General features: G+C 39.9%; 1 protein-coding gene and 1 long non-coding RNA gene across 3 annotated transcripts in view; one reads left to right on the forward strand and one right to left on the reverse strand.

The window, feature by feature from the left end:
* LOC112982294 (uncharacterized) lies at positions 1-18,051 on the reverse strand. The gene is made up of 2 exons (XR_003258954.2): positions 17,548-18,051; positions 1-623 (listed from the first exon to the last, which is right to left on the reverse strand). It is a non-coding gene; the product is annotated as an uncharacterized LOC112982294 (long non-coding RNA).
* DYNC1LI1 (dynein cytoplasmic 1 light intermediate chain 1) overlaps positions 18,003-20,154 on the forward strand; it is a 27,423-nt gene continuing 25,271 nt past the window's right edge. For both annotated transcript variants that reach the window (XM_026098544.2, XM_064506128.1), the window contains exons 1-2: positions 18,003-18,274; positions 18,563-18,636. In XM_026098544.2, the coding sequence (XP_025954329.1) occupies positions 18,108-18,274; positions 18,563-18,636 (241 nt within the window). In that variant the 5' untranslated portion in view covers positions 18,003-18,107. The remainder of the gene's footprint in view (positions 18,275-18,562; positions 18,637-20,154) is intronic.

Consider the following 20,154-nt stretch of genomic DNA (forward strand, 5'->3'; position numbering starts at 1 on the left):
TTATATAATGGTTCACTTTCATTTAATAGGACCTGTGATACATACATGTGTGTCAAGAGCTAGAAAAAGGAAAGCTGCTTTTAACATGGATAGATCCTGGGATTAGACAATCACCAGAAGAATTTCTGCCCGAAGTTTGATGCACTGAAACCTTTTGGAGGTTATTATCGTAACCAAACAGTTCATGGTGGTAGTGGTTGAGGAGGAGAGACTGTAGCATGTTAACTGTGGTTTCTGCTTCACTGCATTCTTCTGTAATGACATTAGCACATATTTTATATTCTGTGAGGGGAATGCTTTCCTCCTCCACTCTGCCTCTTAGAAACAGTGAAGAGATGAGATCTGACACTTGAAAATACTGTAGTGCTGTGAACTCGTCAGGGTATAAGATGGTTGTACTGGATGCTGAAAAAGCTGCTTGGAGTGTTTTTTTGCTGTGTCCAGCTGGTGTCCTACCTTCTCCAGCACGATCCAAAATACAAAGCTTCTTCCAGACAGTGTTGCTTTGTTATTCACTTGACTTTACTACCCTTGTCAGAGATAATTGGATTTGTGACATGGTCAGATGTTTATTTCTTGATTCCGTTGTCCCTTGCCTTGTAGGGCATATAAGCCAGGAGAAACTACAGTAGAAAAATAAGTGGGATTTAGGAAAGACTAAAAATATTAAGTCATACATGGACATGCTGTAAAAATCTTTAGGAACTAAAATTTAAGGACATGTGTGCTTAAATATATTTTTATTTTAATCAATGCAAATATTTTCACTTAGTTTCTGATTTGTCAAGATAATTAAATACATGCACAGCTCTCTAGACTTTATAATATTACACTGGTTAGTTTGATTAGGCATAAATGCCTAGCTAAACCTTATTGCAGATGAATGCTATTTTGGGAAAGAATGCATATAAATCACAGAAATATGAGATTACACTTCTGGTAAAATCCTTTAGTTTATTAAGTATCAGACAAACAATTACTGTTTATAAAAGCCATTGCCTACAGCCATAATTTTATTATACTTTCCTCCATGTATTAGTTTTTGTTTTGTGTGTGAGACTTTGACACTTAGGCTATAAAAGAGCTCTTATGCAATTCATTTTCTAAAACTTTGCTGCTATCACTAATATTTTTGTAAACATTTTAAATACAATGAAAAACAGAACTGTAATAAATATGAAGTGATTTAAATCAAAAGTCACAAAAGAAGAGGAACTCATTTGCATCTGCTGTAAAAAGCATGAAATTAGGAGCAGATTCACTTGAAATGATTTTTTCTGAAATGCAGTCTATCTGATTACAAAAGTTTTCATCAGACTGGACACCCTATACAGCCTTTGAGAATAAATATGTGTATATATATATATACATATACATATATATACATACACACACAGATATATAGGACCCTCAGCACACCACTGCGGAAGTCACAGTGGATATAGTAAGTCATTTTTGTCAGCCTTTTGTTTGGGCTTGGAACAAGAGTAAATCAACCATGGATTTGGATTCAAAGAACAGAGAAACTGCTAAACATTCACTTGTATGTTGCCATGAAATATGTTTTATACATTGTATATGATCAAGAGTATCAAGGCAAGAGGGAGACCAACAAAGCACATAAGCCAATACTTAACTTTAATTTTGTATTTAAATCCTAATGAAGTCAATATCTATGCAGTTGGAGCTATGCCAGTATGTAGCTGAAGATTCTGAACCCATTATTCTACCTGAGTAGGAACTTCCTGAATGGACCCGCTAACATTAGTGGGATGAGGCACAAAGTAAATTTTTACTAAGTTAGAGTAAATCTATCAGAATCTCATAACTTATAGTATCATTATTCCTATTTAGCAAATTAATGAGAGGAAGCCTTAATTATCTTCTGCCCCAGTGTATTGCATTAATTACAAATTCTGTATTAATTTTCCTTGAGGGTAATTATAAGAAATGTATAATCTCCAGGCAACAGTCCATAAGGATATTTGTTGTATCACACTTACTTCGTTACATTAAGTATGTGTCTTTTTTAATATCTAACTTCAGTAAAATAACAATTTATTTATTTACATGGCATCTAATAGCAATATTCTGGCAATAGTAGCAGTAAAAAAAAAGTTCTTCTCCAACTATACCTACTATTGTAAATAAGAAGAATAAAACAGCAAAAAAGCAAAACTGCTTTGTACGATTTTATTATTAACCTGTTGCAGTAATGGTTAGCTTTTACTTTTATGTAAACATTTAAGAGTCACAATCCCCAAATTTACAATATTGCTCTGTGCTATTAAATCATACTGTTCTCAGCACTAAAAAGACAGAAGAAAATCTGTAAAGGTCAAGAATCATGTATACACACCAACATAAAGCCTATCCACTTTTATTTATTGTTACAATCCTTTCACAATACATTGTTAATACCAAGGTTATATCAACTACCATGAAGTTCTAAGTAACTTAAAAATGCATGTTAATCCACAAGATATTGCTGAGGCTATGGGTCTTGAGGAAGCTAAAATAAGATTAGATATTTGCAGGAGAAACACGAACACTGATAAGATAAAGAGAAAATCCACAAACCCAACAAAACCTAATGTTGTAAATCAGAAGTCAACCTCCAATTTAGAAAGCAACATTCCTCTAGGCATGCTGTTGCATTTTGTGTCATTTCTACATGAACCTTTGAAATAAGACTGCTCCAAAGTAACCTGTGTCAAATGCATACATCCCTCCTTTCAGATCCAGGGTCTTCCTTAGCAACTGGTATGAAAACAATGGGATATCCCCTGTTGTAAACATTTCTTAGAAAACTACCAAAAGCTGGCACAAAATAAAACATTCCCAGACCTGAAAATCGAGCCCTGGAAGACGTGAGTATGGCACATAGCCCCAGGATGACGAGGACCCTCTGGGCAGCACCAGAGGAGGAATCCGTCTGGCCACCGCTCTGGCATCTGCTGCCCTGGGAGTGCTGCCATCCTCGACGCAGAGGCAGCTGCAACCCTTGGAAGGCAACCTGCCAAGGAGGTGCGTGGATGAGCTGGCAGGAGATCAGTAAGTTTCTGAAAAAATCTGACAAGCTTGAGTTCCAGGAAATTTCTTATTTAAAATGTAAGAATACTAGTTTCTGTTCTTGCCAGAGGACTAACTAGTCTATATTAGGAAACGCATTTTGCAAAAGTATATTTTCTCCCTCCAAAACACACATGTTGAGTAAAATTTAACCTAACAAATTTTTTATCAAGTTCAAAGAAAAACACACGTTAATATGTGCCTAATTAGAAAAACTGGCAGTGAAAGTAGGACTATATAATTTACCTGGTATGCCAGTGTCACCTATTGCCTGCATCGTGCAGCATTGTGCTTTATAGAAATACTGAAGTTAGTTCAAAGAGACGTTGCTGAAATCTCACAAGAAAAGTATTTGCTTAACCACGGCACTTCATTCAAGTAAGCTAAGGCCATGGGCAGCCAATGACTATTAAAATGGTTGTGGAGGTTTAAAACTTATCTCCCAAGTTTTTTAGTGATTTCCCTTAGCTAGAACTAGTAGAAAGGGTAATGTGATTTCTCCTAATTCAGCTCAGGATAAAATTGCCTTAGTACAAACTTTAAACAGCCTTCAAAAGTATTTTAGACGTAAAGTAGCCCGTATTAATGTTAATGTGGTTATATTGCTTATCATATCTGAGCTAGATCCTTCAGCTTCAACTGTGGAGTGTAGACAGACCAGATAAGTTTTGCTTACATTTTTAGAAGAGCAGGAAATTCTGCAGCTTTTCAGTCCCCAAAGAGTATAGCAATTAAGTAATTAAGTAGCAACTAAATAGCTCTTGGAGTAGCTAAACTCTAGAGGAGTTTAGCAGCCTTTCTGCACAAAAATGTATTTGAGGAGACTGGAGGCTGAATTCATGTTGATGAATCCAATTTTCCTTTTGTACTTGTGCCAGTGGTCACTCCGACCAGATGACTGACAGACCATGACCCAAGAATGTATTTCTTTACACCCAGGAGCTCATTATAAGTCATGCTGACAAAGTTGCCTCCTGCAAATACTTCCGTCTTTCTGCATTTGGTTTTCAACATTCTGTCTTCATGATCTCACAGCACACTCAGGATTCTTGCCTCCACCTAAGCATTACTTAGCCTGAGGCCTATCACTGGAGAGCAAAGTAGCTTTATGCCACATTGTGTTCCTTCAGTTCTTAAAACTGCTACTTCAATTTGTTAAAAATGAAATTTGTTATTGCTAGATATTATTAGGAAGAGAGCAGAACAGAGGAGATTCACTATAATGGAAGCCTTATGAGGAAGTCACAATTTCTCTTGGTGTTCCTGAGAGTGTATGATGAAGCAGCACACTAAAATGTGCACTGCGTTACTAGTCCTGCTGACCATCAGGGAAGAAGAGCTGGTTTCCAATTTCAGCTGTTAGGTATACTCTAACTTCTGCTTATTTGCAGGGACCTGGCGAATCTGTTATGGAAGGAAGGAATCCCTGCAGCAAAGAAGGATCCAGATCAGATAGTCTGTCCTTTGATAAAACAGAAAGCACTAGCATGTACAATAGCTTTTTGCAGCTTGGAATTTCTGTTGTATCAATACAAACTTCAGAGGGGAAAGAATCTTGCTAAAGAAAATGAGGTAAACCATACTGTGATGACAAATACTCTCAGGTCTTTATTGCGAGCATAGGGGAGAAAGTGTGTTGATTTTAAGAATTCTACTCCTCTGTTTTTGGTAGGGATGTTTATATGTGTGAAGAGTAATAGATTGGCAGTGTTTCAAGAGCAAATTATATTTCTCACCACAGATAAGCATCTCTCATTTTATTTTGGCAATAAAAGGTGCTTCTATTCATATTTGAGTTAAACTTCTCAGGTAGTTTGAGTTCAGTGCCTTTTCAAAAGGGAAACCTCATCTTTTACCAAGAACAGTCTTTCAGTTTTGTTAGCATGTTATGTTTCATGTCCTAGCAAGGAGCTGCGTTGGGCTGGCTGGCGTACCTCTGTCCCAGCACAGTGTCAGCCCAGCTTCCAGGGAACTAAGCCCTATCCAGACTAGTTCTCGAGCACCTGTCCAAGGAAACAGAAGAGGCACAAACACTGCTTTCTTCAGACACTCTTGTGAAAAGCCTTGCCACAAAGCTTCTGTGTCATACATCTCAAATTTTAACTTTTCTGATCAGAGGAAGCAGGTGATGGCCAACTCTTCTTCCCTGAGAGTCAGCAGGGCTAATAAAGCAGTGAGGCACTGCCAGTGCACATTTTAGTATGGTGCTTCCCCATACACTCTCAAGATCACCAAGAGGAATTATGAATTCCTCCTAAGGCTTCCATTATAGTGAATCTCTTCTGCTCTGCCCCTTTCCTAATAATATCTAGCAGGATCCAGCATACATGTTCATACTCTATTAGAATATGATAATACCGCTACACATTAAAGAGCCACTGAGGTCAATGAAAGCAGCTAGCAAAAGCCATATACCTGCAGGACTGTGCTACAGGAACTGGTCAGACCACCTTGTATAAGTTCTGGCCTTTCTACAGAGGAAGACACATTTCTTTCATGTATCAATAATAAGATCAATTTCTTTTTCTACATTATATGTCCTTGGTCACTGGCATCTCCCATGAGGCAAAACAAAAGTTGCTTCTCTGTGGGCTATAAGGGAACTTGGCTGCCTGCTATAACAAGGCTTTCAAGAGCACTTGGTCACCCTGAACGTTCATAGAAGGTTCAAGTAGTTCCAAATGGTATTTCATTTGTCAAAACAGCAACAAATATAACATAAAAGATAGAGCAGGTCCAATTTTTTAGTGTGTCAGTAGAAGCAGCTTGCAGTTATTTTTAACTGCCTCAAAAGCTTAGCAGCCAGATACAGTTAATCCTTTAAAGGATTTGCAGGTATTCATGGCTTAATAAGTAAGCAAAGTGAAGTTAAACCACTAGAAGATTGTAGTCAGTCATCCAAAGACAACTTTTATGTGCTATCATTTTAAAAATAAAAAGAACAGTTTTTATATGCTTTTTCTCACAGTGAGGCTCAATTGTCAATATCTGCCAAAATCTCATATTCAGATTAAATTAAAATGTTAATTAGAATCATTAAACTAAACAACATGTCTGATAATTAAATCATCAAATACCAGAGAATTTCAGTTGATTGTCGTATTTTCACATTATCCTGCAAATCCTTTGAAAGACAGAAGTACATCCTGAAAATGAATTAAAAATACATCCACTTATGCAATAAACAAACAGTGAAACTGTGATGACAACATTTGATTTTGTGAAGAAGAAGAGAAGGATGAGACTGATTTTAATAGCTTAGATCTTGTATTGCTTGTATTCTTTCCATCATAAAGGAATAGAAAGTCTCAGTATTTACTGACATAGGCTCAACAATGGGAGATCTGGTCTCTTCAATATATTCATAAATGATCTGGAAAAAGAGACAAATAAGAAGACAAAATTTTCAGATGACATAAAATTATTAGGGTGAGGAAATCTAAATCTGGCTGTGAAAAGCTGCAGAGGATGGTTCAATACTGAATGGGTGATAAAATGCCAGAGGATATTTAGTGTCAGTAAGTGTAATGCACATTAAGAGAGGAGGGGAAAATAACATACATGTACATACATGTGGTGTTAGATAGTACCACTAGGAAAGAAATCCTTCAGTCATTGACAGTAGTTCTCTGAAAATGTCTCAGTGCTTAAAGAAGCAAACAGAATCTTAGGTATTGCTAGAAAAGTAGTAGAGAACAATGAAGAAAAGTCTTTGCCCTGGATACATTCAGGCAGCAGCCACACTATGAATACCATGTGCAGTTCTGGTCCTTTCATTATCAAAGAGGAGATAGCAGAATTAGAAAAATATCTTAAGGAGGATATGATAGAGAGGTATTAAATCACTAATGGTACAGAACAGGTGAGCTGGGAACAACTATTCACTAGTTGTCAAATTATAAACATTGGAAGGCATTAGCTTTTCTTTTATTGTAATAATAAATGGTGAACACATTTTCATTAGATATCGCAGAGGCCCAAACTATACACGGACCAAAAAATTCAGGAATGATAGGTTCAGCAGCAACTATTAAACAAAACAGTCTTCCAGCCACTGAGGGCTAGAAGAGCATGATGGAAAAATCACTATATGCATGACTGCTTCCTTACAGTTTTTCCCTAAGTATATACTTACTAAGACAGGATATTAGGTTAGATGGGCTTTTCATCTGGCTGAATATAGCAGTTCTCATGCCCTCATGGCTAGACTAAGTGAAGTCATAATTTATTTTATTTGACATATTTTTACAAGAAAATTGACCAGAACCTGCTAGTTCTCTCACTATTATTTACAAAGAATAAAGAATAATCAAACTGTTTCACTAACTATAGAACTGAAGAAGCCTGTTTTCCTATGTATTTTTAGGGCTATCTCAGCTCTGTAAACTGAAATAGATTTACAATGATAAAAGAAGAATGTTACTCCATAAGGCTATAATTAGGACCCTATTATTCCCAGTTATTTGATAGTGGAATTTATTGTTGACTCTGCCATTTGAACAGAACTGTGAAACATAGGAACACAGGACTAGAAAAACATAGGAACATAGGACTAGAAAGGAACTCCTGAGTCACTGTGTCTGATCCATTCTTACCCTTGCAGTCATATCGCTTAATCCCTTTCAGAAACTGAGCAAAGCCCCTTTCAGAACTACCCAAATCGGATGGCAGACCCAAAGCATCTCTGCCTTGATAGAAAATTCTTTCTGATTTCTAGACTCAATGTATTCCTTGCACCAACACCATCCTTTAATTTAAGCAGAGCTTCTACCTCTCTGGTAGTATATTCAGAGAAAGAAATCATATCTCCTATTAACATGCATTTTGCCTAGCTAATCAAGTCAAGCTCTTTTATGGCACATCTATCTTACAACATGGTATGCAATGTGAAGAGCTTCAAGCAGACTAGGACACCCATAAGAGCCAGTATAGCATACTGCCGGTGCTATGTACCTACATATCTGTTTCTAAGAGCAGTACAGATATGTTAGCACGTTCTTCCCGAACTGACATGCCCTGCCAACCAAGAAAGCCCTTCTTCCTCAACATGTATTCAACGTCAACTAATGTGGCTATATTGATAGGTAGTTCAGGTGGTTAGCTCAGGTATTTCCGTACCATACTTCACTGTGTACTGTAATTATCCTCCCAATCTCATACTGTAGACTTCTAATCCCATGGATCACTATACAGTCTTTCTTCCCCGTCCCACTTCTGGTTTTCGTTCTGGAATGCAGAATTTCCATGGAACAGATTCTAATTTTCTCTTTATAGTATATACTAAATTCTTAATGTTTCTGTGATAATCTTAGACATGCAAACTGAAAAGATTGCAGTACTATTTGCCTGGGTCTTCATAGAGTTTGAACTGCCAGCTCTGTAGGAATGCTTAGTTCTACAAGTCACCACAATGACTCTGAGACTTAGAGACAACTCTATTATGAGAATTACCTCACTTCTGACTACTTTGGTAGAAACTTCTTGTTAATATAGTAGTGGCAGATACCACAATGTACCACAAGTATCATCATCACTAAGTTGCTAAGAGATGTCTGAGAAGGGAAGTGCAGTTAAAGCAGTAGGAAATGAAGGTGACATATTTCAAAGTAGTTCTGCATTTTTTTATAATCTATCCTAGTTCCTCCCATATTCCATCCTCTCCCTTATACAGTCCATTTTGCTTAGCTAGCCTGGACTTCTTTCCTTCTTCCTGGTTTCTCTGGCTCTGTTCCAAACTGCAGATTCATTACTGTGAGTTACTCTTACTAACAGATGCTGCACAGAGAACAAGGCTTCAGGAGACCTATCACTTATTCACTGAATGCTTTGCTTTGCTTTCATATTGGCTTGCTTAATATTTCTTTTGAATTGAGGAACGGCAACGGTCTAGGAATGAGAATAACAGCAATTGCTTGGGCACTGGGCTCCATCCTGACACAAGCATGAAGGAAAGACCAGCACAAATCTTAAAAAAGTATTTGGGGAGACAGAAGTGCTCCAGCTTTATCCTGAGGCAAAGAAGATTTGAAAAGCTCTGGAACACTGATAGTCCAGAGTGACCTGGTGGATGAGAGATGAGCTGCATCTGTATGTTTCATGGATAGACTAGAAATAGTGAGAGCAAAAGGGCTGTGAAAGACGCAGTGGATTAGGAGCAGGGACAGACTGAAAGCAAACAGAAAAATGGAAAATGGATTTTTAAAAATGTTGTGGCCTTCTGCACAGATTTAAATGTAATTACGGGCTATAACCACATAACGAGAACAGTATATATGCATATTTATTCCTGTGAAAGGAAGAGAAAATATTACCGGAGTCAAATATGCAGACCATATGTATTTACGAGAATATGAAACCCAGAATGTTTATTTCAAAGCAGTTCATAATGGTTACAACTTCCAGCCATTTAAAAAATATTTGGAAATCTGTAACGCATACTAGAGATCAGACTACATAATTAAAGAACTGTATGTGCTTGGCTGATAGGAGCAGAGGAAGCAGAGCAGTGGTCCTTCCTCATTCTCACTCTGCCAATATGATAGGTGTCCTATTGACACCGTACTTGGCTTCTGTGTTCCTGACATGCAGAAGAAATGAATGAATAGGAGGAAATAACTTGCAGAAAGTCTCTGTGCCTGATTCTCCTTCCACGCGCATTTTCCACTGCAGCAATACATTTTGCCTAAAAGATTCAGTTCCAAATAAAGAAAAGAATCAGTTCCACAATGCATCTCACCACCACTTAAAACCATATACCTATGCAATCATACCTTAATGTTAGTGACTAGCATTTTGAATGTCTGTCCACAGGCAAAACAAAGCAATCACAGAGATTTCAGATGAAATCTGAATGCAATGTGATGCGAGACAGACAAATTCTTCAGCTGAAGTGCCACTGTGAATCTTTTTTCCAAAACACTGAACATTGTATTAATAAACATCAATACTCATTCCAAAGGCCTCAGAGTACCTAGCTAAAATATTTTTACTGCATTGCTACAGTGAAGTATCAGCAAGTTTCCACTATAAATCATCATTTTTTTAAGACAGAAGTTACATTGGCAGCTTGTAAAGAAGTTGGGGAAAGAAAAAGAACCAAATGCAGCCATGCCTTCAGAGAAAGAGAATGCTAGGCAGCTACCCAGAGGGTCACCCATTAGCAAAATGTGAACACTTTTTACCCCCAAAATTGAATTTCTTATAAAACATGCCATGTTCAATAAAACAAAGACATTTCCTTCCTCTGTTTGTTTTGGTACTTTTACTCACGCTGGTATTCTTCTTCTGAAAGAGTTTTATAGCATAATATATTTGCCTGAAGTACGTAGGATTTGATCCTTTGTTTTCACCCTGGCAAGATTCTTGCCAAACTAATGAGATTTTTTTGTTTTGTTTTTGTTTTTGCTTTTTTTTAGCCATGAGATGCACAATTTATAATTTATTGTGAGTAGATAAATTATAAAATATTCTGGTTTTGGTTTGGTTGTTTTTTTCTGAGATAAATGTCTGAAAAGTCTGAACCACATACCTCTAAAAACACTTAATTGCAGATACAAAGTAACATTATTTTAAAAGACCAGTAAATCCTCAGCTACATCCATAGAACTGCACCCATCATATAGTGATAAACAGGCATAACTAAGAGTAGGATATAACAATATATTCATTTTAGGGTTAAACATACGCCTTTCACTTGAATGTAGCTACACTGAGCAAAGGGCTGGAAGAACAAATTGGAGGGTGCTGTGAAAAGGAAAACAACGGCGCATCTGTTGCTGTGTATTTTTCTGTCCTCCCGCACATAAGGGGAGAGATATATATGAAGTGTGTACTGTATCTATTTTTAGCTATTCAGGCAAAGAGCCATCACATGGCCCTGTCCCCTGTTACTCTTTTTATCTCAAGGGTAGCTACAAATGTGTAGTGCTGAGAACTGATTTTCCACTCACGGTTTGATTTCTTTTTCCTTACTTTGCAAATGTTGCCTTATACATTAAAGATGTGTCTGGACAATATATCTAAGTACTCTGGGAGCAGTTCCACTCATACCTTTGCACATAACATCTCTTAACACAACATAATGATAGACATCTTCAAGATTTAAATGAAAAACAAGAAGGCCAGCACTCCTTCCTCTCTAAAGATCCCTTATAATTGTTTATTGAATATGTTCTTTCTTTTAGGTTTCCTCTGAAGTGAGAACTGTTATTGCTAATATTTTCCCTCCCGTCACATTTATAATAATTTTTTGAAAGCATCCTAAGATACAGTGAGGCAATTCTAAAGTAAATATTAAATATTTTTTTCACCAAATTGGCAGTTTTGTTCATTTTCTATTTGGGGCCATATTTTTCTAGGAATTCTCATAGAATGCAGACTGGCTTTACATTCATAACTTGATTGCACTGACCAAAGTCATCCATGTATGTAGTTCTGAGGATGATTTCAGCAAATATCACTCCTACCAGACATACTATTCGCAATTCAGAATGTGAACAGAAATGGAAAGAGGAATATGGAAGAGTATCTTCCTACAACATGTGAAACAAAGCATCAGTTCAAGTAGCAGAAAGAAGTACATGTGTATTTCTGAACTCCATAGCCCTTGAATGACTTAACCTTTAAAAGGAGAAATGGAGATAACTGCATAGGTTTGTATAAATAATAAAAAAAGAATGAAAAAAGTTCTACTGAAAAACCAATATATTTAATACAATACTCACATAACTAGACTATCTGTGTTCAAGCTAAGCACTCTAAAACGCTAAACTTTGGTGGCAGATAAAAATGTTCAGTATCTCCCAAGTAGGACTCAGAATTTTGAAACCTTATTCCCTCGTAAGATTTTATAGTTTTGGAAGTAAAACTTGTTTGAACTAAGAACATAAAACTATGTCAAACTCGTTCCATTGCTGCACTGAGAAATATTAACAGAGAACAGATGCTGTCAAGTACATCTTTGCTTTCCTACGCAGGCACAAGGTGATTCACCCCTTTCATTCACACTGCATAGGAAGAAAAGTTAAACTCCTTTATACCCTGAAGTGTGAGAACAGTAGCAGTAACCACCCAATGGGTGAGCCAGAGGGAAAGAACCAGTTAGAAACAAAGTCCTGTAGATGAAAGTTTCCCAGGCCACACAAGAGAGCAGTTACGTGATGGTTTGGCAAGTTGTATTTAGAAGAGCGTAGCTATATAAACAAATTATTTCAAGGTAGCTAGAGTACAGGTTTACATTGTTTTGGCTCTTCTGAAGTAATTGTCTCTATGAACATTCTTATTCTATAGTAAATGGAACATATCTCACCTGATTCCCACTGAAGAGAAAGCAAATACAAATTTCTTCACAGATATCAAGAGACAAGAACATGCATGAAGAAGCTACCACACTATAAATAAACATCCTTATTTTATAGTAACCTTCCATGTAGCCATGCCATCTGAGAGCCAAAAAGCCAGTATAAAGCAAGCCAGCCACAAGAGAAGCAGTCACTAAACTGTGACACTAAAGAAGCAGAATTGTAAATAACGCACAAGAAGAGCCTGCTGCTGACAGTCTCTACAGTAATCAGAGGATTTTTTCCTTTTGTATTTTTTTTTCTGAACAAAGAGTATTGCATCAAAAATATACCTAAGACTTCTCTTGAAGAAACGCTCCTGCTTGAGCTGAAGGAGCAATCATACTTACACTATGTGGCCCTAAAAGATTTGAACGTGCCTGAGAGGGAATCTGTACCTGGTCTCCCAATGGGATGCGAGGGCATTCAGCTCTTGGCTGATCAGGCCCTGCATGGTTTTCTTCTATGCACACATAGCAAGCATGTATTCTTAACCATCAGCCAGACATGTAAAGCACATGTTAATTCCCACTGATTCCAACAAAATTTAAGGACATACTTAAAATTAACCATATGTTTAAGGTGATCTGCTGCATCAGGTACAGAATGATAGCTACTTTAGATCAAAGAAATAAAACAGTCTCTGTGAAAGAAAACAGTCTCTGCCTCCTTTGCAACAGGCAATAATATTCTATTTCATAAAATTATAGTTATCCCTCCACATTCTTCAAAATTTACAGTGCAGTACGTAGAAAATAAATTCAGATCTGGTCACATACCTGCATGAGCTTGTATTACCAACCAGCAAAAAATGTTATTCGATGCATGACAAGATTTATATTTGTTCAAATGGAAAACAGAGATGTTATAGATGAAGCTGGTCATAGTGTAATATTTATTATGGCCTCATCTCATTAAGTCTCCTGAGATGTATTTATTATTTTTAAGTATTATCCATATATTTATATCAACAAACTTCAGCATACAGGTTGAAACAACATTCTGTGTTGATGTTATCCATCTGCAATTCATGCTATTGTCAATTACTCAGTTAAGTCATACAATATTTTCTTCCATTTCCTGACTGAACTGGAGCATTATAAACACAAAAATAATCAGTAATTCACTTTCAAGAATAAGTTCAGATGACTAGCTGGTAATGCTACAAAAAAGTCAATTAACGTCTTCATGAATGCTCTCTGAATATTCATTATACATGCATTCAGATCAACAAATAATGACAAATCATATTTGTCTTTCTCTTTTTAAGGAGGTTTACTTTGTACTTTTTAATAAGCTATAATCAAAGGCACCAAAACATCTTATTGGAAATGCTACATATTCTGCTTCTTCATTCCTGTCTTTTTAAAGAGATGCCTTCTGCAGAGTGAATGACCAGAATGTATTGAGCACTGTGACCTTTATGATTTTGGTTGCAAACAACAAGGTCAACATTGCTAAGAAGACAGTTTTGCCTTAAAGGCAAAATCTCTCCAACAACCTAAAATGGACTTTTAAAATGTAATTGAACTATAACAATTCTTTTCCACAGGCTTATGAAAAAAATGCCTTGTAAATTCACAACCAAGTTTATAGCATTTGGCCACCGACAATGCATGCAGACAGAGGCTGGCCCATTATCGTTTGGATTTCATACGATGATAATTCAGACAAAAGTTTTTACATTAAGAATGACAGCCAACAAGGGCCCCTATGTTAAGAACAAGCAGAGGAGCACAGAATAATCAAAACACACCAGAAACTGGAAAAGGCTCAGAATTTATAGGACACCATGACCCCGTTCCTGGGCTCAGTACCAGGCTGCACACAGGAGGGGTCTTCCCCTGTTCCTGTTGGTCCCTGCTTGGTCAGTACAGCATAACTACCTCACAGCAACACAACTGACTTGCTGGCAGGGTCTGCACTTTGGCAGCACCCCAGCGCAGCTCACAGAGGAATCTAGATCTTGCCTGCCTGCTTTAGGAAATGACATTATTTTGGCAATGTTGTCCATAGTTTGCCCTCATGCATGTGTACTTAATCCATGGACAACGCTAGTCCAAGTTAAAACTGTTGCTAACAAACAACAGCTGAAATGATGCTATTTCTCAACTTAGTTGAGGGACCTGATTCTTCATTATCTTTGTGTACCTCACATAGTCACATCCTGCAAGTGTCACAGTGACAGGGTACAAGACACTGTCAAATCAGAATGGTAGTTTTCAGGGTGGATATACATAGACACCACAGTATTTTAAGAAAACATGAAACTTGCAACTTTAAACATACAATTTGATACTGGGGGAGAGATCTTATATTTATTGTGCATGGCTAAAAAGTACAGGAGGGGGGAGGTAGCAGAAAATCAGTCTTTTATGTAATGCTGGGCATCATTACCATCAGTTCCTGTTTACTGTCACCTGTAGGGAAAAGGCTGCATGCAAAGGTTGTTCCCATACATTCACCAGATATTCTTTGCCAGACAGAAAATTATTTTACAGAGAAGGATGAGAAAGAATGTCTAATAGGTTTTTTCTCTGTCATATGGTTGCTTCATCTTCATTACAGGCTTTTTCTAAATTTCCTCCCTCTATCATGCTGCACAGCTAATTTTGATAATAATTCTCTCTGTATAGTAGCCTTGCCTTTTAATCAAGATAGTCTATCAGCATACTACATAGCTGATAGAGACTTGATTCTATCACTATTTTTATTTCCCTCCTGATTTTTTTTTTCTGTCTTAAGAGCGTAAGAGTGTATGATGACCAAGCATTTTCCTTTTCACCTACTCCTCTGCAGCTCCTGAGAGAGAAATAAAATGGAGAGGAGGCACAGCAGGAGGGAGGTACTGACTCTGGTAAAGGTAGCAACTATACCAAACAACCATCATCGTCAGTTCTGTCAGGTGTGACAATCTGATACGTGGAACCTCAGAGAATTTTGACTGTAAGCATCTCTTTGAAAGGCACACAGCAAAATCCTCCATTACATGAGAATGAGACAGTGAAAGCCACCTTAAAAACACTCCAGAGTGAATGAATGTCAGGGGAAGGAGGAGGGGAGAGAGAAAAGAGGTGGTCTTTCTTTCACTACGAATAAGCTTTGTCAGGTTTAAAATCACCAGATACATTTGTTTTTTCCAGATAGCAACATTAGCCTCTATGAAAACAGAAGAGCAGGAAAACTGCAGCATCTTTTCTCAACATCAATATGTTCCCTACTCAGCACAAAGCAACATGTTCTTATATCCATCTTCCATGTAGCCTTTTATTTTGTACAGCTTCCACCTATCTAAAATCTTATTTGCTGTCATACAAATCCTGGTTTTAAAAAGAGTCCTAGGGAAACAGTATTTACATACTTTGATTTAATATAGGTAACATGCAAACAATAGGACACACAATTTAAAATAAGCAACACAGTAGTTTACAACTATTTCATTTCAGCGCTTTTGTGAGTGAGCTGTTAAAAGGTTAATCGTTGAATTTTAAAGATTTTTCACTTTTTAATGAAGCTTTACAAGAATTCCAAGACCACACACCAGGACAAACAGCAGTTTATTTGTCAAACAAAATGCAAATTGTGTTAAAATCTATGTTATCCCTTTTGATTGAAGTTCACAGTCAGATTTTTGGCTATTTGAAGTTGTTCCAGTTAGGAAATGTATTATGGAATCTGTTGCTAGTTCTCTTTTGAAATGTTATTTACAAAGAATATGTAGAAAACTGCTTCTCTGAGAAAAGCAGAAATCAGTTCAGTCATTTTCTTACAATTCCAGCCATCTCCATGGGCTAAATCTTGCCCTCAAAGCCTCTTTCCTTTCTCTCAGATCTGCAGTTTCACTTGCAGTTGAGCTAAACTAATGGTCCACTGCCACTGAAAGGGCATTCCCATCTCCCTCCTCTGTGACTTAACATTCACCCTCCCTCTGCCTTCTGCTCTTCCCTCTCAATGTTACTCTCTGTGCAGTCTTGTTCCCCACCTTTTGTTCTGGCTCTGACACTTGTCAAACTCTTCCACAAGTTGATTTAACTCACTAAATTGGAACAATTCTTCTGCCATTCTGGTAGTCAATTTTCTGCTATTTTAGTCATTTAAATCAGCTCACACAAAGGTCTGATGAAAATCAGAGATAACACGAGGTGGGAGTTCATAGCAGGCAATGCGGAAAGAAGGGAAGAGATAGGAGCAGAAACTCCCCTTCCAGGATTGGAAAGCTGCTAACTTGTTTCTGGGTCTTGGGAAAACCTAGGGTCACACTGCAAGTATTTTTACTCGGTAGCTTTTCAGCAGCACCTCCCTGATGGTCACTCTGCTTACTAGACGACACATCACCAAAAAGCAGCCAGTTTTCTGCACCTGCATTTTGTCCACAACAAAATACTTCTGCCCAATAATTTTGCATCTGACATCTGATGCCATGTACCTGTAATTTTAGGTATGGCCCCCATTGGTTCAGATATCTTATACCTAAAGGACCGTAACTGAAATTTACTGTCATGCATGAAGGGTGACCTATGAGTTCCAACAAGATCTCACCTGCTCTTCATTAAAACAACATAAGAAAGGAATGTCCATAGTTTGGGTCACAAAGCAATGGCAAAACTTTGAGAGGAATACATGAGTAAAAAACATGCATTATATTTTTGCCTTGTAAAATACTGCTGAAAAAGCAGTCTTTTCTGGGAAAGGAAAAATAAACACATTAGCAAAAAAACTTCCAAGTACAAACTGCTGGCATATATGAGTTGCTAATACTGGCATTATTTTCAGGTATCCCCATAGAGACTCGGGAAACGTAAGTTCTTTGAAAGTATTGACAGGTACACAAGGAAATGTCCCCCAGGTTGTGTTTTCCCTGATTCAAAGGGACAAAACTCATCCATCACATCTTTATGGAATTTAAAGTGGTTCATGTCTTATCCTAGGAGACATATGTTACCTCTGTATATTGAGGGAAAAGAGCTAAGGTGCTTGTTCGCTTCTTGCAGGACTTGTAGAAAGAGCTGAGTTATAAAAAGGAAGGTGCTCTGACCCATCCTTTTCCAACGCTAAAGGGATACCGATGAGAGAGAACAACGGGCAGACCTCTTGGAGAAGATACGACCACCCTGCCCCCTAAAAAGACCCGTCTTACCCCCCTCCGCACTTCGTTTTCTTGGATGCAACGTGTTTCCTTGGGGGCTGGACCTGGGCAGCGACCGGGGAGCGAGCGGCGCGGGAGGCAGAGCAGCAGCGCTCACCCCACCGCAGTACTTGGCGGCGGTAATCCGCAAGGAGCGCAGGCGTCGGGCGTTTCAGGTGCCCTGCCTGCGGGGCTGGAGCCGGCGGCGGAGACAGCGCAGAGGACGGCACCTCTCCCCGCCCTGCACCTCCTGCTCGGAGCTCCCCGGTGTTTGATAAAGACCGCGCAGCGAAGGCCCGCGGGCAGGACAGCTCCCGGCCTCTCCTGCGGCCCAGGGGGGTGCGGACCGTTGGGGCCCCTCAAGGCGGCCGTTGAGGGCGGGGGCGGGAGGTGGAGCGCTCGCGCGCGGGACCCCAACGTCTGCCTCCGCGCGCCACGGCCCCGCGGCCGCGGCCCCGCCCCCTGCCCGCGCCCCGCCCCGCTCCCCACATCCGGGTTTCTGTCAGCAGCCGCGGCGCCGCCGCCCGCGCCGTGTGTCGGGGAGGCGCCGGGGCAGGGAGGCGGCAGCGAAGATGGCGGCGGCGGTGGGCAGAGCCGGCTCCTTCGGCTCCTCTTCGCCCGGGCTCGGCTCCGCTGCCGGTTTTTCTTCGTCGTCGTCTTCTTCCGCTCCTACGGCCACGACGAACAACAACGCGGAGCTGCGGGCCGGTGGCGAGGAGGACGATGGGCAGAACCTCTGGTAACCGCCCGCGCCGGCCGTTACCGCCCTCGGAGCGCTGCCCGCTGCCTCGCGGGGGGGGAGAGGGGAGGGGGCTGCCCAACCGCCCCCCGCACCCCCGTTGGCGTTTGGGGCTCATGCGGAGAGGAGGGGAGGGCTCCTCCCCCGTGTCAGCGGCGGCAGCTCCTGCCCTGCCCCCGTGGCCCCCTTCCCCCCCCTCCGCGGGAGGCGGTGGGGGGACGGGAGGAAGCCGGACCCAGCCGCTGCCCTCCCTCCCCCGCCCCAAGTGCTGTCGTCTCTCCACGCCAGGTCCTGCATCCTCAGCGAGGTGTCCACGCGCTCCAGGTCTAAGCTTCCTTCGGGGAAGAACGTCCTCCTGCTGGGTGAGAAAAGCATCCTGATCCCTTTCTCCTTCCCCTCCTCCCTGGTGCATGCAGACTCGCTCTCAACCCTCTCTTGGGCATCTGGAGCCTCTCTTGTTTAGTGCCCGAAGGAAGGGAGGGGTTTTGATGGTGGCAAGGTGCTGGCTTAACCCTCTCGCTTCTTCCCCTGCATAATGTTTTTGCTCCTTACTGCATAGGGTATAAGGTTGTCCCTGAAATGCTGTAGGTATCCCGCTCATCTTAGGTACCTCGCTGTAACACTCGTGCTGTCTTCCCCGTTCCATCTACCCATAATTTCTTAGGTAAATATGGCTTTGAAAGGTGTCTTTTTTATTTGGTTGGGGTTTTTTTATTGTCTTTCTGCCTCGATGAGTGTGGACTCAGGGGTGTGTGAGGTTCCTTCGGCGTTTTCTGAAATATTCCTCATTCGTGCAACCAGAGGTGCTTGCTCGTCCGTGTGGTGTGTCACGCCAACACAAAAACTGCTTCCGTGGCCCGTGCAGTATGAATGACGGCTGCTGCCTGTTGGCCGGAGGGAGGGGTATACTGTTTAGGCGTGTTGGTTGTGTCCTGCCCATATGCGCGGAGCTTGTCAGCAGTAATATCGTCAGCAAGTTGTGCAGCAACAGCGGCATCGTTTACGGCTGCTGGCTTTCATTGTGTTGTTATCTCCACCCAGTGCGTTAGTCCAACCTTGCATTTAGCATGGTTTAGAAGTTACAGAACAGGACCCTGATGGGGGAATAATGAGAGACACAGCTATTATTCATGGTGTTGAGGGAAAGAAGAGAAATTATAATATGTCAAGCAAAACTAAAAACTTTTAGGAAGAGGAGGGAAAATGGGCACTCAGATATTTTTTTTGGCTGAAAGAGTGTTAAATGCTAACTACCAGCAGTAGACAATCCAGTAAGTGTGAGTGGGTGGATTTGTTCACTAGCTGTTTCTCCCCTCCTTTGCCAGCCTCCTCATTCCCAAAAAGACCTGTGTATTAGTGTTAGGAGATATGGTTGAAAGCCAGTAAAGTCATCTGGACTCCAGTTTATGCATAGTGTGATTCATCTGCTATGTAGTCTTCCTGAAATGTCTTGAGGTTTTTCAGACCATCTCCCCAATCCTAAAGCAATTACTGTGATCTTTGTCCTCTTGTTAAAGAGTTAAGTGGTGTCTTAGAATTCAATGTGAAAGAGAAGAATGTGCAAGGATGGTGGGATGGTTCAGTGAATCTCATACAGGACTTATTACTCTTAATTTGTTGTGATGTAGATCATGTAATTAAGCAGAATATTGCGATTGGAAGTCCTGTTGATCTTAAACCAAAGAAAGGAGAATTTTTGTAATAATTGGCAGCTTTTTACATGAGCCTTTGCAACTAAATTGGACAGCTGTCCTTGCTGAAGTTGGAAGATTCTTCTTCAATCTGTGATCCTTGCCAAAAAGATTATGCTGTGATTTGTTTCTCTCTAGCCCATGGGATACTGGCAATCCTTTATACTCAAGAACTGGAGACTACGCATC

This window comes from Dromaius novaehollandiae, chromosome 2, assembly GCF_036370855.1.
Source record: "Dromaius novaehollandiae isolate bDroNov1 chromosome 2, bDroNov1.hap1, whole genome shotgun sequence".
In the NCBI taxonomy this organism is placed as follows: Eukaryota; Metazoa; Chordata; class Aves; order Casuariiformes; family Dromaiidae; genus Dromaius; species Dromaius novaehollandiae.